The sequence below is a fragment of the Pocillopora verrucosa genome, chromosome 4 (genome assembly GCF_036669915.1).
Source record: "Pocillopora verrucosa isolate sample1 chromosome 4, ASM3666991v2, whole genome shotgun sequence".
Taxonomy (NCBI): domain Eukaryota; kingdom Metazoa; phylum Cnidaria; class Anthozoa; order Scleractinia; family Pocilloporidae; genus Pocillopora; species Pocillopora verrucosa.
The window spans coordinates 2,610,001-2,632,790 of NC_089315.1; the positions used below are offsets into that span (position 1 = coordinate 2,610,001).

The 22,790-nt window shown below is 37.5% G+C and overlaps 1 protein-coding gene and 1 pseudogene across 3 annotated transcripts; one reads left to right on the top strand and one right to left on the bottom strand.

The window, feature by feature from the left end:
• Window positions 1-100: 100 nt before the first annotated feature.
• LOC131794454 (uncharacterized) lies at window positions 101-22,315 on the top strand. 3 transcript variants are annotated; one of them, XM_066164856.1, is made up of 23 exons: window positions 101-161; window positions 1,320-1,516; window positions 1,785-1,856; window positions 3,933-4,004; window positions 4,253-4,312; window positions 4,688-4,762; window positions 5,225-5,299; window positions 6,059-6,130; window positions 6,387-6,461; window positions 6,756-6,827; window positions 11,058-11,123; window positions 11,978-12,049; window positions 13,962-14,033; window positions 14,841-14,912; window positions 15,234-15,305; window positions 15,485-15,553; window positions 15,905-15,973; window positions 16,427-16,498; window positions 17,091-17,147; window positions 17,354-17,550; window positions 18,109-18,228; window positions 18,550-20,064; window positions 21,141-22,315. In XM_066164856.1, the coding sequence occupies exons 1-23, from the start codon at window positions 123-125 to the stop codon at window positions 21,281-21,283; spliced, it is 3,405 nt and encodes a 1,134-aa protein (XP_066020953.1). In that variant the 5' UTR covers window positions 101-122; the 3' UTR covers window positions 21,284-22,315. The 3 variants fall into 3 exon arrangements, with proteins under 3 accessions (XP_066020953.1, XP_066020954.1, XP_066020955.1); XM_066164857.1 differs by lacking the exon at window positions 101-161 and adding an exon at window positions 323-447 and having other exon boundaries at window positions 1,317-1,516; XM_066164858.1 differs by lacking the exon at window positions 101-161 and adding an exon at window positions 333-447.
• Window positions 9,111-10,498, bottom strand: LOC131794438 (uncharacterized; annotated as a pseudogene).
• Window positions 22,316-22,790: the final 475 nt, after the last annotated feature.

The following is a 22,790-nucleotide window of genomic DNA, read 5'->3' on the forward strand; positions in this document are numbered from 1 at the left end:
TATGAAAATGAAAAACACTGACGTCGACACTTCGGGACGATACTTGAACTGTCGATGGTGTTTAATCAAATATGAATGTATCTGATATAAATGTATCGTCTTCACATAGCTATGTTTTGTTCATGTCCTATTTTATATCAGTTAGAAATACTCCCTCGCAGGTAAGTCACAAATTCATTAGACCCTCCTTCAATATTCAATATCTTTATGGTGCATTAGTGCGAAAAAAGTATGTAAATCTTTACTTTCGATCCTTTCTCTAAAGTAAAATACGTCACAATTTTGAAATGCAGGGCGGTTCTAAATTTAAAACTTCCCATTAACTTGATGAAGCTCAATAAACTCAGCCGATTTCATTCAATTCAGCGTTAGACATCGAGTTGATAACATCTTTTCGCTATTCAAAGAAGTCCGTTGTTGACTCACTTACCCGTGAAGAACATTCAGGTGAGTCTCTTGATGCATAACATGTTTATCTATCAGACATAGTTTGATGCTACTCTGGTTTGCAGATTTAATGAATGTAACTGAAAAAGTTACAATTCATAGACCAAACGTTTCGACACTCCTGTCTAGTGCCTTCATCAGGGGTGATCTAAATGCTGCAACAAGAGGTCCTTTTATATGATCACTAATTAGCGGCCTTTTTCTGACGAGGTGTAAATAGGCGTCAGGAAGCAAACCGCCATCATCATGATTTAAAGGAGCTTGGGCGGAGTTAATATGCCAAGCCTCCAAACAAAGGCGCTGGTGGTAACGCCGATTAGTGGTGATAATTTTAGAATTATTCCACCCAATTGTATGGTTGGTTAGGCATGTAGGCTCTGATAAAGCTGAATTTTCCTTTTTGCAATGAAAAACCGCTTTTTGGTGCTCTTTTAACCGTGTTCCACAATGACGTTTGGTCTGTCCGATGTATTCGTTGTCACAGACATTGCAAGGAATAGAATAAATGGCGTCGGTTCGTTATGTGCATACATCTCAACTTGAGGCTGGTTCAATGGATTTTTAAATAAGTAGAGAGGCTCTTTTTCTTACGCGGATGGAGAAGCATCGTTATGAATTGGCAGAGCGATCTGTTCAAGACAACTCTTTCTACAGTGACCCAAATTTCAAAATAGATCATTACAGAAAGCTGTATCGAAAAGCACAGGTTTCTTTCTAGAAGCATTGAAGATCATCAAAATTGAAAACATACTGACCGGCAAACACTCTTTGTGATCTTTCTAGTAAGCTTTGTTACTTTCTTTAAATCCGCGACGGTGTTTGAATCATTAGTGTAGTTATTTAAAAATCAAGTTTTTTTTTTATCCCAGCAGATTACTATGGACTCAGTAGTGATGTTTATTGGCCTGATACAAGTTATATTGGTCTTGTGGATTGTAACACCTTGCGAGAGTGATGTTTGCAGCCAAAAAATCTGTCAATGTACCAATTTCGGTAGGACCCGCATGGTAGTTAAATGCCAAGTTCATGGATACATTCCGACTGGAATCCCAAGCAATACAATTGAACTGTAAGTGATTAAAAAAACTAAACCTTTCTTTAAAAAAGGAACTGAGTCATGGTTTGAGCTAGGCTTGCTATTTGAAAGCAATGTTTGGTTTATCTGCTGAATTAAAAAAAAAAAAAAAGCACATTTAAAAATTTACCAGACAATAACACCCATCTGAAACCTTTGTTTAGTTTTCTAAAATATGTTTTTCTTAACTTTTTAGCGTAGCTTCGTGCTTTTAAAATAATAAAAGTGTTGCAACTAATTTTATTGTCAATTTCTTCATTAGGAAACTTTCGAGTTGTTCTTTGAAGTCGATTTCAGAAGACTCCTTCAGGAACCTAACTGTTTTAAAAGTACTGTAAGTAAATAATTTTAAAGTATGGGATAGATTCAGTTTAAAATTAATAGGCTAGTATATTTATTGTTATTGTTATCATAATTATCACTATCATCGTTGCTATTATTATTTTAAGCTTTTGTGAAATTTAATAACCATTAGACATGTATTAAAGGGATTAACCAAATAGTGTAAGCTTCGCTGTTAGTATTACAGATCCTTGCGCGGTGATATATTTGCAATAACGTTTACAATATGTATGCCTACCTGTAATAGAAATTTGACGACAACGTTGCCTTAAAAGAACTTAAGAACAAGTCTCTGTAAGAATCAAACATCTTGGGAAGTGAAAATTTTCAACCCCCCTTCAAATTTTGCATGCAGTTAGGCGCTCAGGGGGATGCACAAAAATGCTCTTTTTAAAGGGCGCAGCACTCTTGTAGCCATGGTAACAACGGCTGCTTGTTCGAAGCCTGGGGCCTCATTTTCATACAAAAACGTCGCAAAAAGAGAGTGAAATGTTTATTTCTCTATCTCAAGCTAAATACAACATTACAAATTGGCACTTCTACCATACATAGTAACATCATTCATCTTCACATTGATACAGTCAATTCTCCCTGGGAGGGAAGTTGAACACACTAACAGATTATTCATTTCTAACCAGTTCCGGTCATCTTTGTCGTCGGGCAAAACAGGGAAAACGTTTATCTGAATTTCTCCAAAAGTACACCGATTCTGGAACTGAAACTAGCCACATAGCTGATTATAATATTCTAGTTTTTAAAAATGTTAAATCTTTGCGGGCCTGCCTTTACTTTCCATAGGAGCAATTCGCGAACGAAGCTCAAAAATCAGATATTGCATAATTTGGCGATGTTTACATCGAATGTTCTCGACAACAAATGTTTTAGAAAAATGAAACATCTAAAGCTTTGAAAGGATGTCATCTTATGAAAAATATCCCGAAGAGAAATCTCGCCTCTGCTTGTCATCTTTTAAAATAAAATTGATCAACCTTCATGGAGGACTACTCGACGTAACTACAAACATATACCTCAAATCGTGTGCATATCATCCCGATTCCGAGTGCTGCACCTTCTTTCATGGGAATTTGAGCGATCTGAAGTCCTCTGAAGATACACTGTTTTACTTGTATGTCATTTGAAACATGTTGAAGTCGGCTGATCTACATGAAACTATCCTCACACTGGTCATTTCTCATAAACATGTACGTTGTCACGATACGAGGAGATAAAACGTTTTCCCTGTTTTGCCCGACAACAAAGATGACCGGAACTGTACCGAAATGAATAATCTGTTAGTGTGTTCAACTTCCCTCCCAGGGAGAATTGACTGTATCAATGTGAAGATGAATGATGTTACTATGTATGGTAGAAGTGCCAATTTGTAATGTTGTATTTAGCTTGAGATAGAGAAATAAACATTTCACTCTCTTTTTGCGACGTTTTTGTATGAAAATGAGGCCCCAAGCTTCGAACAAGCAGCCGTTATTACCATGGCAACAAGAGTGCTGCGCCCTTTAAAAAGAGCATTTTTGTGCATCCCCCTGAGTGCCTAACTGCATGCAAAATTTGAAGGGGAGTTGAAAATTTTTATTTCCCAAGATGTTTGATTCTTACAGAGACTTGTTCTTAAAACCCGAATAAATCTTCTAGCGGAAACAAACAGTCATTTGATTACTGGGGCGCTGCTTGGAATTTCAAAAACAATGAAAATTTCTCACTTAGTCTGAAGTCAGAGATGAGAATTCTAAAAGCAGAGTTTAGAAGATGACCAGACATTAGCATTCCGATACCTACCACAAAAAAAAAAAAAAGAAAATAGGGATTTTTTTTATGGAGAGACTATCAGAGTTTTAGCACTATGAGATTTTACTGATTATCTGTAAGCTTCTTGAAAAAAAACAAAACAAAACAAAACAAAGCTATATTAACCTATCTGAATGAAGAATTTTTTATCATTTACTTTCATGTACAAATGTTCAAATGGAGTGCAGTGAATCCAAGCAAATTTTGCATGTATTTTAATTCGGCAAGCTTTGATTAATAATTGTAATAATTTTTTTCATTCTAGTGACTTGTCGAATAACTTATTAAGACGCATTCCCCACAACACTTTCAGGAATATGGATAAGCTGGAAATAGTGTAAGAATGCGTTTTCTTATAATGAATGAGTAGGTTGATATGTTTGTCCGGTTAAAAGCATTTTCTGTCCACAAATTTTTCAGCTCCTGTGTTTTCACTAATCCCAATCCCTCTAATTTATAATTGTGAATCTATTTACTGCTTCAAAATCTTAAGCTTAAAGTAACTAAATATATAAATTTTAGATTAACGATGTGATATGCAATTTCTGAGCTTCATATTTTTGGAACTTACAATTGTTTCCCTAGAAATCTTGCCGACAACCTAATTTCAGGGAGTTTCTTCCTTCCGGAAAGTGTATCTCAGCTGTGAGTTTTGCTAATGATGTATTTTTGAAAAGATAGAATAAACATATTAAAATTCGCCACTGATTTTTATCCTTATATTAAATTGTAGCTTTTTCGTCAGATCGCCCTTTTTTCTTTATATCGCAAGCAAACACAGAAGACCTTCGATAAATGTAATGCAAGCAAATATGAATTTCCTCTTTTTCTCTACAAAAAAAGATCGTCAGGTCTGCAAGTTAAGCTGTTAGTTAATGTGAAGCAATCACAATAAAAGTATATGGAGAGAAAATTTACGGTGTTTGCTGGCTTATGTCTCTTACCTAATGGACGTTTTTCAAAATGTTTTAAAACTTAGTAAATTCATTAAAAGTCAATGTTAAAAATTTACTTGCATAGCGTTATCAAACACAACTTTCTATCAAGTAATGACGCAAAAGTCATTCTCAAAGGATTAAAACGGCTTCGAAAACTGTAAGTATGACCTTTTATCCTGTTCCACATGCTTAGAGAATCAATAGTATATGTCATACAAGTAAAAGGAAAAAAAAAAAGACAAATATGAAAGAAATAAGGAAGTTATGGAAGTATGGACCTATAAGCCTAGTCCACGATCCAGTTCTCGTTAACTCATTGCCAGCGAATCGGAGCGGGGATCCGAAAGTATTGGTTTAAATACTTAATGAAAAATTCATTTTTTCCCTATAGTTACACGCTCGTGATGAAAATAATAACTGCTTTCTCTGTTTCTAAGTTCAAGCTCAAAACTTACCATGTTTCTTCCATAACCATCGCAATTTCTTAACTATCAATATCTTTTTTTATTATATATATATCTATCACAGTTACTCATCTTGAATACTTAGTTCCTGTCTATACACCAAACGGTCAAACGTTATCTAACAAGGATATCCTGCTCATTGTGCACTTTTACAGAAATATTGATTCAAATCCACTTGGACCTAATTTGCCATCCGACTTCTTCTCTGGCTTTAATAAGATGGATCTTCTGTAAGTTAGTAGCTCTAGAAAATTCTCCAATGATTTCGAAACTTGTAACAAAAACGCCGTGTGCGAACGTGATCAGTCACGTGCATGCTTGACTTCTCTCTGACTATTCCTTTTAGATAACGTCCCTTGTTTTACATGGTTTAAACGTTTTTGCCCAGCTTTTAGCTCCCGGATGTTTTTTATTTAGCCAACTGATTTGTGCTCCTTTGGGTCGATTCGGCTTTTTCTTTTTCGAAAAAGTGGCCATACCAATAACTACGCCTGAAATTCAATGATTATTCGTTTTAAAGTGTCTGCTATCACCAGACATGTTCCGTGCGAGTTACAATCAATTTGATAAAGCTGGATCAACATAGAAAGTTACGTTATTTTCTTGCGGGTTCAATTTTACAAAGAGTGACAACAACAAACTTTAGATGAAATATATGTTTTTCACCTCTTTAGAGGTTGGCTGCCATCCTGTACACAAAGTTGTTTTAAACTACCAGTTCAATAAATTCTAAAAACTCGAAGTTCCCCCTCGCGATCCAGCTCTTTCAATAAAACTCTTGACTATTGAGATATGACTTAGGAATGTTATTTGTACTTTGGCTGAAAAAACAAAACAGAAAAACAAAAAAGCATTGGAAGTGGCAGAGAATTCATTAGTGATAGACTTGTCTCATGAATCCGCTGTCAGAACTTTCCACACTTACATTGTTTGGCAGTTTCCCCTACTCTTTCCTTCACTTCAAACTATTTCTCGACTTTTTTTCACAGTTCCATGCGTGGGTGCCACCTTGAAGATATTGAAAATGGAACATTTAAAGCCATGCAAAATCTTACAGAACTGTGAGTAAATTTTTCTTAGATATTATTATTGATTTTTCAGATGTCCAAGGGATCGTCTCTGCGCGATATGCATCGTGAGAAAAGCGGTCTTAAAGTTATATGTACACAATTAACTAGATCAAGAAGTTGTGTGTTATGTTCTGTTATGCAAACACTTTTCTTGACGTTTGACTTAGGCAGTCTTAGCAGGTTTATTTTGCCGAAACTTTTCTAATCCCGACCATCCACAAGTCATTATACATTTGTCCGTTTTTAGTGATCTGTCCTTCAATAAGCTGACTCATATACACAAGGGTACAGTGGAAGGACTTACGGATCAGCTCACAAATCTGTAAGTAAATCGTCGCTAAGGAACACCGTTCTTTGCATAATAATAACAACTTACTAAAAAGAACTTTTCAAGAGACCTCGATCGTTTCTATGGACAGTGGTCTAAACCACGGATAGCACTTCTGGTACCCGCCTCATTTATTTCACATTTGAATAGATAGGCTGATTAACTTTCATATGCATCTATGCAAAGCAGAAGCAATACGACCCTTCTTCCCCCCTACCCCCTCGCCTCCACAGAAAAAAAAAAAAAGAGGAAAAAAAGAATGATTTTGACTCTTCTAACAACTGATAGGTTCCTTCACGGAAACGAATTAGAGACCATAGGTGATGGAACGTTTAAACAGTTTAAAGTTCTCGATAGCTGGTAAGTGATACACCAAGTGCAAGATAAACAGATACTGTAAACCTGAAATACTTATATCTATACCAAGAGGATATGAAAAATTTTTTTTTACGGCCATGTGGCGCTAAAGGCATCTCGCCCGAAGTCATGTTGCCCTAAATCCTGAGTCATGTCGCCCAGTTTTTTTTCAATCACAAGTAAAGTATAGTAGTATAGTATAGTATAATTCTTTATTTAAGCACGAAACAATTCATCAGCAATTACATTAACTAAAACTATTTAAAAATTAAAACACTAACTAATAACTAAAGCTGTTTTCCGTGAATGCATTGCGTTATAGAGTGGCATTGATCTTGCGTTTAAATAACCCCAGAGACTCTGTGTTCCTTATATCACATGGAAGACTATTCCATGATGTGGCTCCACTATAGCTAAAGCTTTTTCGATAATAGTTAGTGCGAGGTAGAGGAACATTGAGTTTATTTTCAGAGTCCCTGAGGTCATAAGCAGAGTTACGCCATCTAAACTTAGAATTAAGATATTCAGGAGCTAGCCCGTGCAGACATTTGAAAACCATGGTAACTCTATGAATTTCCTGCTGGCTTGTCAGATTTTTCCAACTTAAAAATTCAAGTAGCTTAGTTGCATCGGCATCATAGCTAGAAAATGTCAAAACACGGGCTGCTCTAATCTGTAATTTCTGCAGCTTATCTCGTAGCGTTATCCCACAGCTACCCCAGACAATGTCACAGTAATCAAAGTGATGTTTTACTAAAGCTTGGTAAAGCAGATGTAAGGTCGATGCTGGGATCTGATGCCTGACTCGCTTTAGGCACCCGATACCAGAGGCAATCTTTTTTGTTAATTTTTCGATGTGACTATGCCAATCGAGCCTATCGTCTATAATCACACCAAGCGATTTTGTAGAAGTAACCTGGCTCACCTGAGTGCTGTTCATTCTAATTGTTGGTGAAGCTGTGAGAGTACCCAGTCTCTGCCTTGACCCTATTAGCATGAATTCGGTTTTTGTCATATTCAGTGTGAGTTTATTCGCTTGTAGCCAGTTGAAAACGTTTGTTAAGTCCTCATTCAGACAAAGCTGTCTACTCTCAAGATCACCGCCCGCATATGTAAGGTGTGTGTCGTCAGCATAAATCCTCGGCTCACAATTTGATAAACAATTTGGAAGATCGTTGATATATAATAAAAACAATAGTGGACCGAGGATGGTCCCCTGGGGGACGCCGCAAGTTAATGAGCAGCTGCTGGACAGCGACCCGTTCACAGAACATTTCTGTGTGCGGTTTTCCAAGTATGACTGAAACCATTTGAAAGATTTGCCATGTATACCATAATAGTTTAATTTCGATAGGAGGATCTGATGATCAACAGTGTCAAAAGCTTTTTTCAAATCTAGAAAAATGACACCATTGATTTTCCCGTTGTCAATATTATATGCCCAAGAATCTGTCGCTTCCAACAATGCTGTTACAGTTGAATGAGTAGCACGAAACCCTGATTGATTTTGATATAGAATATCATGTTCTTCCAGATAGGCATACAATTGATCGTAAACTATCCTTTCAAACACTTTCGCCACTATTGGAATCACCGATATTGGGCGGTAATTGTTGACATCATCGCGGTTACCCTGTTTAAAGAGAGGTGTAACCCTTGCATATTTCCAATCATCTGGGAACTTCCCTTGGCTAATAGATTGATTGAAAATATCACATATCGGCACACAAATAAGGTCAGCGCATTCCCTGACAAACCTAGCAGATATTGTGTCAAGGCCCGTTGCTTTTGACTTGTCTAGTTTATTTAAAAGTGAAAATACTTTATTTGGATTAGTAGGTTGGAGCTCAAACCGTTTATCTGTACCGGCAAGATATCGTTGATAGCTACTACTATCACAATATATCTCACTGGCAAGTTTTGGACCAATATTAGCAAAATGGTTGTTGAATTCGTTTGATAGCTCCAGTGGATTAGTTATCGTTAATCCATTCACTTTTAGTGATGTCACTGACATTTTCCCAGATTTACGTGAAGTTAGCTCGTTTATAGTCTGCCAGGTCTTTCGGGAGTCGCTAGTGTGCTTGTTAAAAATATTTTGGTAATAAACTTGCTTTGCTAAGCGTACTTGCTTATTGACTAAATTTCTTTGTTTCTTAAACACTGCCCAATTGTTGGGATCATTTGTTTTGATTACTTTGATTTTTAATATATCTCTATTATGCATCAAGTCTTTCAACTCAGCGGTAATCCACGGAGAACTTCGTGAACGAACGCGCATCGTTTTCAGTGGGCATGTTTGTCAGCGATAGCTAGAAATGTACATTTCCATTGCTGCCACATCGCGTTTGGGTCGGAAGACTCATATACGTTATTCCAACATTGAGACTGAATATCATCTCGAAAATTTTGGCAATCGAATTTTCGGAAATTTCTGTATGTTATTGAATTATGTCCATTCGACATCCCATTCAGAGCAAGTTTTCTATAAACATAAACCATGCTATGATCACTTATCCCAACATGACAAACTCCCGAACAGGCGATCTTATCCGAGCAATTGGTGTAGATTAAATCAATTAAAGTTGACGAGGTGGGTGTTATCCTCGTCGGTTCAGGGATGAGTTGCTCGAGTCCGTAGACATCAGCAATATTCTTTAATTTGGATGTATCATTGTCATATCGTGCGGTGACCATGTCACAGTTCATGTCTCCCAGTACAAAAAATTCTACATTTTCACTATCCAATTTCCCAATTAGGGATTCAAAAGGTGAAAAAATGCCAATAGGAGAGTCAGGTGGTCTATACCACGTAAAAATCACAAAAGGTCTTGTTTTTGGCTTATGGATTTCCAAGCAAAGATTCTCTAATGCATTCATATGTAGATCAGATCGTACTGTAAAGTTGATTGAATTTTTAACGTAGAAGCATACCCCCCGCCGCCTTTCGTAAGTCTATCGCGGCAAATTATTTCGTATCCCGGAATATGAACTTCGTGATCTTGAATGCTCTCGTTCAGTTTTGTTTCGTTTATAGAAATAATATCGATATCGTTGTTTGCTAATAGGATTCTTAGTTCGTCTATATGTGTAGTTAATTGATTTATATTGAGTGAGGCCATTCTAAAGCCACGCAAAGGTGGCAATATTGAGGCAGATTTTACGCCCCTTTGGCTGCTTGATCGATTTAGCACGGCATTGACGGACAGCAAATTATCTCATTCTAGGTGCGATTTAAAATTATTATAAAACTGCACATTACCTTTAGAGTTTAAGTGCAGTCCACCTTTGTTGAGTCCATTATAAGATATGTTCTCATGATGAATTAATTTCCATCCGTTTTGATGGCAGAACTTCTCTAGATGCTTGTTGGCTGTTTTTAAGGCCTGGTCAAGCTTATCTTTTCTGCATACAAGCTCCGACAGCGTGACTGTAGTATCGCAGGTGCTCTCGATCTGTCTCGCGAGGTCGACTATCGATTCGGCAACAGCCTTTGGTTCCCTGGTTTTAAGATCATTAGTCCCAATGTGTAAAATCACTTCGTTGGGCGAAAATTCCAGACTTGGCTTGAGATAGTGATTCATGGCTTTTGTCGTAGCACCCGAGAAAGGCTTGACTATAACCCTATGGCCCACTGCTTTTCCCAGGTCTCTTCCAGGTATTCTTGAGATCATCGAATCGCCTATGAGCAGGGTTGTGCGCTCTTTCGGTTGTTTTGGATCTGTTTTGGTCGGTTCTGATTCTTTTCCTTCTGGGGTGTTATTAAGAATAATTATTAATTAATAATTAATAATTATTAATAAAAACATCAACATGACATATATTGCTTTGTTCGACGCTTGATCGGGAGTAGCGCTAAAAAGTCGTAAATTCCCAATCAAACGTAGAAGATTAAATAATGTATGATAGGAAAAAGAGGAAGGAAAATAAGATACTGAAGAAATGAAACATTTTTCTGATTCGACATGACAGCTTGAAGTGGGTTAAGTTTCAACGTATTGCGGTAAAGATGTCATGAATTAAAAACATCCGGAATTCTGCAATTTAAAAGTTATCTTTGAGTTTGCACTGAAAACGTTTTGCCATGTTTTATATACTATATCCTGTAGCTCCTTGTTTGCTGACCATATATGATCGAGGCCCTGCGAAGGACATTGCTTATTGCTAAGAGAAACACGATAGCGTACTGTTCATTTGCTTTTTTTTCTGTTGTTGTTTGTACAATTTCTACAGCATTCTTCGAGAGAACAAGCTAAAATCTGTACCAGATTTGAAAGGTCCTAAGGTTATTGGACATCTGTAAGTATGGTGCGCCGATCAATTCTTAGCTTCAAAATTGCCCCCCTTCCTTCCCTCTTGGCAATCCACGGTCATTTGACCGTTGCCAGTGCCCAATGGGGTTGGGAAACCTTGCCTTGCTGGGGTGGGCAATTTGAACCGGAAGTGTTGAGTCTTTCATGTGGAAGACAAGTGTTCAATCTTTAAAATATGGAGGTGCACGTCTTGGGCAAATAGTTTACTTTTGCGAGGAATTGCTTAGAAGAAAAGAAAAAAAAAAAAAATAAGTGGGGCATTTGAACATAACTTTTGCTCCGGGAGCGGGAATTTGAACGAACCAATCTTCAAAAGTTCAAAACCCGGGGATGCCTGGGGAGGATGTTAAAGCTTCGATTGATTGATGCATAACCTTGTAATACGTACTCTTCTTAAATTGCAATAACTGTTATGGTTTAATAAGATAACAAATGATTACACAGCCTCCAGAGATTACAAACTGGTTTATAATCTCTGAACACCCTTTATCGACAACTGGTAAAGATGGTTATTGTAACATTTCCTTCTATTGCAAACAAAAAACTACTCCGTGTTTTTGGTTTGTATATTTTCGTGACTTAAATTATCCTTGCATGATCAAATTCCATTTATTTGGAGACAGTAAGTCTTCTCAAAAGCTTACCACAGGGTGCCACAAATTGAGACTAGGTTCAGTTCAAGGTGAGCGTCGATTCAGAAGATCTTCAACAGTACACAACTATAACGTGTTCAAATGATTCTAATTCAAAGACTTCGCTCAAGTATCAAAGGTAGCACAAGGAAGAAAATTCCAATAAGTTTTCACAATTTTTTTAAAGTTGTTGTTGTGCTTTTTGCAGAGAATTAAATAAGAATCGGATCAAAGATATATCAAGAATTGAAACATCTGGAATTAAACACCTCTTTGAGCTGTAAGTATACAAGTGACTTTCTGTGAGTAGACGTTTCCATTTTGTTTCATGCAGTAAATTCTTGTGATCAGATTCATTGGTGCGAGCGTGATCCATATTCCCAGTCCGTGCCAATGCCATGCCTGTTTGCATTGCAGCGTAGTAGATCGAATTTCCCCTTACAGAAAATTCAAACGAGCGCCATGAATATCTTACAAAACAAATTGGTTCAAACGTCAGCAACGACATAAAGCACGCACAAAGATCGGTCAGCAACCAAGAACCTACAGTTGACACCGAGCTTTTTCCGTGCATTTAATATTTCATGCATGCTTCATATCATTATGAATGCACGCTGGTACAATAAACAATGGTAAAATATTTAAGAAAGCGACTTAATTTTCTCTATAGTAATAAGGTTTACCTTTCCTCAAATTTAGGTGCCATAATCATATTCTTTCTTACGTTTTAGAACATCATTTTGGACTTTTGACATTGAGTAGTTTTCGGAGATAAAGTTAGCGATGATTCTTCGAAAGCAATTACGTTAATAAAAAGTAAAAGATGCAAAATTCAGGTTTTCAAAAGATCAAGAGCGCAATTTGAAGTAGATGAGTGGGCAGTTTTCAGGCTTTGGAAAAAATTAAGAGTGCCTTTTTATTCCTAATAATATACATGAAGAAATTACTCAGTTCTGATTGGTTAAGATAAATGCAGTTTTCAGGTATTTCAGTGCAGAAGAGGGTTAATTCAGTGCAGAGAAGTATAACAAACCAGACATTCTGATTGGTCAGTAAACAAAGAAACTCATAGACAGCCAATCAAGTGCGAGCCTTAGATTTCGCAACTTTTGGATACGCTGAAAATTTGCGAGCAAAACAATGGTCGGTTTTCTTTCGCCACCGCAACAACAATACAGTAGCTGAGAAACAGCTCTAACAACGAAAACACTGTAAAAGTACTGCTCTTTGGTGTTCGGAGAAGGGAATTACAAGGAAATCGAAAATCACTAGCCGACCCAGCTTAACACTTAACTCGAGCGATTCTACGCCGAAACTAGTCACAAACATGGTTAAACCTCGCAAACGACGATTCCATTTCATCGAAAGTGATTCGGACATAGACTGAACGATTCCTTGAACTGTTTAGCCGGACATTGGACTTTTTTGCACCTTAAAGATGTGAAAACATCATGGTGTATAATTGTTTTTATTGTACGCGGTTGTTATGACCGAACGCACAAAGTCACTTGCAGGGTTTGAGTAAAATTATATTTGCACTTGAAGTGTGCGCTTTGCTTCTGCATGATTATGATAAGCTATCTCGTATTTTTTCATGTAAATTATTAATACGTAATCAAATGATTTTTCTCGTGCAATGTTGAATATATAAGCACTTGTTAATTTTTCAAAGACCACAAATTGCATTCGCCCTACGGGCTAGTGCAATTTTGTTAGTCTTTGAAAAAATTTACAAGTGCTTATTTATTCCAAATTGCACTGGAAATCATGTGATTATCTCTACGAATTGCACGTGAATGATTCTTTATTACCTATAACATAATAATTATGCGAAAGCAAACAGCTTATCACGTGCAAAACTGATTCACTCATAATTTGCAAATGCTCTTGTGTTTTAGACAAAAGAGCAATGTTCATTAAAAAAAACAGCGATATTCTATTATGTTTCTTTATGGTCATTAATTTTGATATCAAAAGCCCGGATAAAAATTATGTTGCCTCTTTTCGAATTACCAATTTTCTACTCTATATTTCTTTTCTATGCATTGTTTTATGAAAAAATGCATTTCGCAAGTCAATCAGTTGGAGGTATTTTTTTCTTATTCTTATTGCGTAAAGCTTAACGTCCCTCGATGTTATGCCTATCGAATAAACTTTTAAGTTTAAAGACAAATAACACTTTTATCTTGTAGGTTGTTGTCTAACAATGAAATCGATTGTCTTCCACCAAACATATTTCAAAACATTTCCATAGTGGGATCCATGTAAGTAAGATTTAATATAATAGCAGGCAAGGAAAGTGAAATCGAGACATCTTTACCACGAATAAATCCATGAAGCTCCTATAGTTTTTTTCTTTTTTTTTTGTCGTGGTGTACCTTCTGAATGATGTTTAACCAGGTATGATAGACTTTCCTGGGTTTTTCTTCACTTCCAAAAGGTTCACCTGTTCATGGATTTTTATACTGGTCATGTAACGCTTTTGAGTGGTATACCATAGAATATCCCACGAGTTTTTGTATTTTCTCGGTATATGCATACCCCTCTGATCTCCGTCGACCTTTCGAATCTCTCGAAAATAAAGTGATAATGGCATAGTGGTCATCCAATTAGGCTGGGGGAATTTCCGTCAGACCTCTTTCCTTTAAAAACGAGTTAGTTGTTGATTTAAGTCGACAAACTTACTTCCATCCGAACTCGTTTTCTTCACTGCTCTTAAGTTTCTTCGCCTTTCAACGAAAATATCAACTTCTTGATCAGTCAACTATATCTTTTTGGTTAAATATTTATTTTTACTGAGTTTTCGACCTCATGAATTAACGTCCTGGGAATATTGGCTCTGACACGGCTCAAACAACACCTAAAATAAACTGGAAACGCCGCCACCGTTCGCTGAATTTCGGCAGAATAAGATCGGAAAGGGCGGCTGCAATACTGTCGAATATACAACTGATTTCTTTTATTCTGGTTCGTTGTATTTTTAATAGTAAGGTACCAACAGCTATAGAAGTAAACACTGTAGGTGCGTCTGTTTCTTATCCCTAATCTTATTCATGTTATCTTCCTTATAGTGACTTGTCATTCAACAAATTGCGGTCCATACCAGATGGCTTATTCAATAAGCTTGGAAAATTACAAATTCTGTGAGTAAATATTCAGCGCACTTTTCCCAAATTTATGATGAATTGAATTATGTTGTTACCAGCAATATCCTGTTGGAGAAGGAACATTGCTATTTGCCCTCCTCCCTTAAAACCAGCCACAGAAAAACGCTTCAAGTCTTTTAAAATTAACGCTGACTGCTTTCTGGGAGGTTGTTTAATAAAAAACTTCGATCTGATGCCGCAAGCTAAATTGCGACTTATCAAAAAGTGATATTGATATTATTACTATTATCCTCATAACCATTATTATTGTTATTCAAATGGTACAATTGTTCACAATGCTCTTTTTTATAAATCAAGGATGATTAGCTTCAACAACATCTCCAACATAAACAATCACACTTTTGAAGGACTTTCAAGCTTGGAGACGCTGTAAGCTCGTTTTTTGGTTTTTCATGTCTGTAATCCCTCCCTCCCTAATTAACTCACTCGTTAATCAATAAATCGCCTCTTGGTTTTTGTTTATGTATTTATTTCTTTATTCAATCATATTATGTCTACAATCCTTTCTTAAATAGCTTTTGTGTTTAATACTCTTATTCAATTTTCAGGATGCTGATAAAGAACAAACTGACTTTTATTTCCAACGATGTTTTTGATGAAACTGCTTTGCAATCAGTGTAAGTACATATACGTTTCAGAAAGTTAACGTATATCCTGGAATATATATAATAAGCCTAAATATTCAAGGAAACCAGTTAAAAGAAAATAGAGGCTTCATTGTAAAACACGCGGGGCATGATATATGGATGACAACGTCTATATATCAACATGGTTTGAACCACGTAATCACTGGGTTGAATTAGTAGGAACTGAGAAAAATTCAACCATCCTATAAACATGAATGTTTCAATGCGTAACATAGATTGCGAGCGCTGACTCCTGTTTGTGTTAACAATATGACAAATTTGACTTGTTTGAATTTGTTTTGTTTTGTTTAGTTTTTTGTTATCATTTCTTCCTTTATATAGTTTTCTTCACAGTAATGCCATCAAAACGATTGGAAGTGAATCCTTCAGCAGACTTAAACTGAAACAACTGTGAGTAAATTGAAAAATAAAGTGAAGTTTTAAACGCTACAGTGAAATGTATTAATCAAGCTTGCCACTTTGGCTTCAAGAGGATCATTGATCTGTTTTTACGGAATTGTTGCCTTGTGAGACTTTATTAATCCTTTACACCCTTAGAGTGAATATTCTCCAAACTATTTTCCACACGTTTTGTAAGGTGCTGGTAAGGAGAATCTGTTTAACAATTAAGAGCTTTTGCAGTTGGCGATCACCTCCATTCTTCTCCCGACCTAAGTGTTTAATTCAGGGATGATATTGTTAGGAGAAATTGGATGCCAGTCACTCTAAGGGGTCAAAGGGTAAATTTTGCACAAAAAACGGTAGCCACATCAACCATATGGTAAGAAAAAAAAAACGCCATGTCTCTATAATTATGTGTAGGCTTGAGTTAATCATTAACCTTATTATTGACATTTTTTTCAGTACTATCTTTGATAATCCTCTACACTCGTTACCAGATGGAATGTTCGACAAAATGGACACCGAAACCAAAGTGTAAGTGAATCCAAAGCACCCGTTTGAATATTTTAAAGATGACTATCGCCTTTCGAAAGGCCACATCTTGATTTAAGGAAGATCGTCAAGGTTGTAGGAGAGATTAATAAGCTTTTAAATCTAAGCTGACCTCAATGTTGTTTTTTCATCTGTTGATTTTCTCGTAAGGATATGCGATTGCGTATTGGTTAACGCACCGGACTCAAATTGAATAGACTGGGTTCCAAACAAGCTAAGCGAGTTCATTATATGATGTTCTCGAGCGGGAGATTCTACTCCATAAGTCTCCTTACACCTATAAGAATAAATTTGCACGCGAAAATTGGGCAAATGGGGTTAAGGTCCTGGAGAAACTATGGTGCTGCAGGGGGGAGAAGGGGGGAGAAGGGGGGAGAAGGGGGGGGAAAGGGGTCTTATAAGATAATCTGAAATTACTACGGCAAGCTTACGTTGAGAGCGTTGGCCCATCGGCAGATGGAATGCTCGTCCCTTTACAGTACAAAAACCGCGATAAACGACCGCCGTTGGTGGGGACCACAGATCTTAAGAGTATCGCTCCTGCAATTAAAATTATCATCAAAATAATCTACAGATCATTGACATGTAAAAACCTTCTTCAGCTTCCGAAAGGACAGTATCAGTCAGTAATGTGAGTAAACCTAATGTTGACGTTTTAAGATGACTTATTTCATATATCATATCTTGGCATCTGTACTATTAGATTCATTGTTTCCAGACGATACGCGCTTGAGTCAGGAGCCCATAATGGCTCCTGCTAAAGTATACTGAATTGAGTATTTGTTATAATTAAAATTTCAATTGCTTTCAATATTTTGCTATTTTCTTAAACTTAAGTGACTGTGCCCCCTCCACTACATTCAATATACTTTTGACCGGAGAACAATCTAGCTACAGTGATGGCCTAGAAAGTTCAGGCTTTGAGTGCCATTCCTGTGGGCCTCATCCCAGTGGCTCCCGATGTCGTAACTGCTCTCTTTGTCAAGTTGGTTATTTCATGCACGCCAAACAGATGTGTGTCAAGTGTCCTGCAGGTGACAAAAGACATTTAAAATGCTTCATGTCATAGTTATTTAATTTTGGAACAACAACAACATTACTAGAGAAAATTCGAGCCGTTGTTAGTTACGTTCTTTTAATAGAAGAAGTCTCAAGCTCGGTCACTCCGAGTGCTAGTATCCTAACTTAAATTTTCCCTCTATCCCATTATCGTTTCCTTTGCTCTCGTTTTTAAAGTTTTCATCCCTGCCTTCTTATTTTCATTAGTTGGTTCAGCGTATAAAGTGAGCTGATGCCTGTAGGGCCACCGCCAATAGGGCCAGTTTTCACTCATAATCAGTTTTATGTCGTTGCATCCTTCTTACATAATATCTGGTGGCTACCGTTTCATTTCCGTTTTTACGCTACGTTGCGTGTCACGTGACAATTTGCACGTGCTTTGGCATTTTGGAGAGAGTTTACCTTCGTGTACCTGTTTTGGTTCGCAGAACAGTTCTTTAACGTGATTGTGATTGTGATCGTGATTGCGTTATTGCGATTTCCCTTTTTCTTGTACGTTATCTTGTAAAGGCGAAAGCTACATATCTTCACAGGTGGTTTTTATCAGGATGAAATGGGACAAGTTGATTGCAAAAGATGCAGCATTGGTACATTTGTGTCTGAAACGCGACATCCTGGGACAAGTCCTGCGGACTGTGTGGCATGTCCATACGGTAACTGATGTTTTGTCTCTGAGACACTCTTAAAATTTTTCACCATGAAAACTTCTCCTTGCATGACATTCCATGTGTGGTTCATAGCATTGCAGAGAAGAGAAAAACTTTTCTTCTCAATCTAAAACGGAAACGGCTGGCAAATTAATTTCTCGCCAGTTTGAGTACCGCTGGACGCCATTTTGCATCCAGAAGTAGAACCTATCCTTGGAGCTAATTCCTAACTAACTGTAGGCGGTTTGATGGGTTGAATTTATTTTTAAGGTTGGTTTTGCGCCTTTGTACCAAATAATGTGAATAAACTGTTTATCTAAATTGCAGGTACTCTCTCCAACGAGACTGCGGAATATCGAGCATGCAGATGCCTTCAAAACTTTTATCGGTTGGATCGTTTTGGTCCGTGCTCAGCATGTCCACCACACGGTTTTGTTTGTGAGAATGATACAGCAATACTTGCTCCTAACTTCTTCTGGAAATGGTCAAATCAGTCTGAAAAAGAATTCTTTAAAGGTTTTGTTAATAACATCCACTCTTCTAAACAAGACTACGACAAGTTATATTCTACGTTTAATACTTTACTTCCAAACCCACTCAAATGTCCTTATGCCAGGTCTTGCGAGGGTGGAATCGACTCCAAATGCCATCATGGATATAAAGGAGTTCTGTGTGCAACCTGCTCTAACGGCTTTTATTTCCGATTTCACGCTTGCTTGAAATGTCCTCGGTTAACTATAACAGTTACTTCGTCCATCTTGGTAATTGCTCTTTTTGTTGCTGTGTTTCTAATGGTTCTTTGGGGTGACTCCAAACGTGCAGAGAATAACCGGACGGTTGCAGATGTCGTCATGTCGTGCTTTAAGATTGTGATTGGTTTTTACCAAGTCATTGCTGGAATTTTCTCGGCATTAGCGAAAGTCCAGTGGCCAGTCATTTTGATCTCAACGGAGAAGGTTCTAAAAGTGTTTGAAGGGAACATCTTGCAGTTTGCGCCACTAAGCTGCATTCATTCTTCCCTGCGTCTCGATGAGCTCGGAAAGTTCACAGTGATCGTTGCTTTAAATGTCCTACTTGTCGGCTTGATTTTCCTTTATCTTTTCGTTAAAAGACGCTACATTATAAATAAAACTGACAGTACCGAAAGCCAAAAAATGAGGGAAATTAAGAGTTTGAAGAAATCTTGCTATCGGAACATTTTCCTATTGTTGTTAACGACCTACCCCACGACGAGCAAGTCGATTATTCAAATTCTACCTCTTCCTGGTGCGTGTGTAGAAACGTGTTTCTCAAAAGAAAAGCTCGACTGTATCTTCCTTCTGAGAGCTGACTACTCTATCCAGTGTTTCACTCCTCGCCACAGCTTGTATTGGCTCATGGCCTCTATTCTGGCATTATATCCCGTAGGATTTCCACTTTTGGTTTTGTTTCTCACTTACAAATATCGGGAGTCCCATGAAAACGAAACAGTTTCTTTTGGGCTCAGAGTGTTCTTTGAAAACTACAAGAAGAAATTTTGGTTTTGGGAGATCATAGAGATGTACCGCAAACTGATATTGATCTCATTGATTTTCCTATTTGGATCTAAAAGCTTTCCTCAAATCGGTCTCACAGTTCTGACAGTCAGCGTCTTTGGAGTGCTCTACACCCTATTCCGACCAATAAAGGACAAGTTTGAAGACCGCTTACAAACATTTGTTCTTTGGATAATTTTCTTTGACGTTTGTCTTGGTGCAGTTTACACAAACTGGGATGAGAGTCAAGGAGAGGACAAGAACGACTCCATCTTTGTAAATGCCCTGTTCGTGGTCCTTAACGCCTCTGTATTGTTATTTGCCATTGGTAAGTCATAGTGCTGCTCTTTACGTTTTATCGATCAATTTAACTTTACATTCACATATATTAAAAGTGCAAATAGCAATTACCGGGAAGTTTTAAGGAACACAGGACGAAATCACATGTTTCCGTATTTCTGAAACGTGGCGGAAACATGCAACTCCATGTTTCCGTTATGTTTACGTAAAAGTGGTCCGGTTCCGTTGTATACGCAGCAACGGAAACGCGAGAAAACGTCACGAAACCGGTAACGGAAGCACAGGTTATCCGTCGTGTTTCCGGAACGGTTTAACATGTTTCTGCTACGTTTCCGTTTACGGATTCTTGCAATTTCGTCCTGTGGAAGTGGGATGTCTAAATGTCGCGTCTGTGCAATTGAGTATCATATATTGTGTATATTTAGGCATTTCCACTTTGCTTTTTCATATTGCGTCATATTTTGTCATTCCGTTCTTAGTTATGTTATCACCGAAAACTAAGTGTTTTTGTATTCTTAGAGCAATTACTTCGGAGAAAATCTTGCATGTTATTGTATAAAAGCAATTAATGCAATATAGCTGGCACTCTTCGGTAGAAAGCTTTGCAGTTATCGTTCGTCATACAACCTAATTGGATTAGTGAATAATATTAGTTGCTCAGATCACTAAGTTGTCCTCAGTTACTCAAGCAGCCAGCACGAAAATTGTCCATATATATCTTGCTTGAGAGTCATGCCTTATCAAATACCAAGAAAAGGCCTCAGTGAATATAATAAGCTTCTATTTTATACATACTGAGACTAACACTGTGAAGTACTTTTGTTCGTGTCTCTGATTGGACGAAAGATGTATTTTCACAATCGTTCACTTCCCTTCTTTGAAATGGGTCGGTCATTAAGAAAAAATGATGAGAATGCACTCCCTCCCGTAGCCTTAGACAAGTCAAGAAGAATTGTTATTTAAAAAAGTCAGAGTGCGAGTTATTGGGAGATTTTGGTTAACCCTAACCCTTTGAGGTTTCTCGTTAACACTTTATACAAAAATACAAATGTTATTGAATAATTGATAATTATGCTATTCTGTTCTTATCTTTTACTGCGTCAGGAAAGGGAATATCACATGTGAAGTTATTTCGCAAGTATTTTTCCTTCTGCCCGATGAGATGTTTCAATTTCCTTCGCCAAGGACTGGCGCCTCTTAAGAATAAGGCGGTCACCACAACACCTGAAGAATCATTCTTGATCTAGGATGGCACCCAAGAGCCTCGCCGATATATTCTATCTATACCGTTATAACAAATCTGGAAAAAAAAACAACAACAAGAACAACGCCAACAACAGAAACATACTTGAGGGGGTTTACCTTAGACGGCTTGATTACTTCGTTCATGTTAGCTCTCATGATCAAGCCTTAACACCTCCCCTCCCCTCGGCAACTCAACGGCTTTTGACTGTCGTCCGTGCCCTAGGGGTGTGGAGTTTGAACCTTGCCTGGCTGGGTGGGAATTTGAAACGGAAGTGTTTAGTATTTCCATCGAAATACAAGCGTGTATTTCTTTAAATATCGAGGTGCTTAAATCTTGAGAATTAACTTTCGCGAGTGAAACTGGGTGAGAAGAAAAGGTGTGCGATCTTAAGGTATTAAAGCTCAGTCAATGTGCAGATAGTCACAGTCGCCGATCTTGCCTTTTACCAAAAAAAAAAATTGATCATTAAATCCGGCACTTGGTTAGGGCATTTGAACACAATTTAGCCTGACCCGGCATACGGGAATTTGAACAAATCAGTCATTAAAAGTTCAAATGACTGGGGTTTGCCCTTGGTGAATGTTGAAGCTTCATTACATACACCGAACTGCCAATTGGTTAGCCTTCGTAATTACTGAGCTAGGTTTAAAAAGAAAACACTTGTGTTCTCGCAAGGAGGCCACTCGATGGAGGGTCCCAATGGGGTGATGGCTTTTACGGCTAACAGTCAAAATTTTGGTCAATGTACGGCTAACAGTTAATATCCCTCCATAGCAGTCACCAGAATTTTTTTTTACGGTTTTCTTTTTTTAAAGGTAACGGTTGAAATTTGTGAGTACTTTTGCTTAATGGCTGGCTGATTTTTTTGGCCTTTTTACGGCTATCGGTTAACCTCATTGCGAGCCTCTTGAAGTTCTAAGCAGTATATGTCGCGCAGTCTGCAGCCCCTCCCTGCATCTAGGCAGTTCGGAAAGCTGCAAAACTCTGGAACAAAAATCGGAAGTATCTATCGGCTTGTTTAAGCCTCCTCGGTATCAACGCTTTGCATTCAACATTTCTAAAGAGATAATAAACAACTGAGTTTATACTTCCTTGTGTTGATCAATTTTTCCGTGGGATGCCTGTGCAGTTTCCCTGCTCTTCTTTTCCATCGTTGACGTAAATCGATAAATTCTAGAAACGCTTGGAATGTTTGACATTTTCCGTATCTCTTAGCAATGAACGAGTTGCTAGTAATTGGATCCTTTTGTTAGCGTAACCTTGTTTCGACGTAATAATACACGATTTGATGAGATTATCACAAATAGATTGCTATAATGTTGATGAAAGGGAAGCATACGCATTGTGTGATTAACCGTGAAACATCTAATAAAATATACTGATAATCCTTCATCTTGCATAGGGTTTATTTTGAAATTGACATCGCGCAATGGTCTCGAATATCACAAAATTAATGGCCTGTTTACATGTACATTACCTATAATCTCTTATTTTATCTATATCACGTT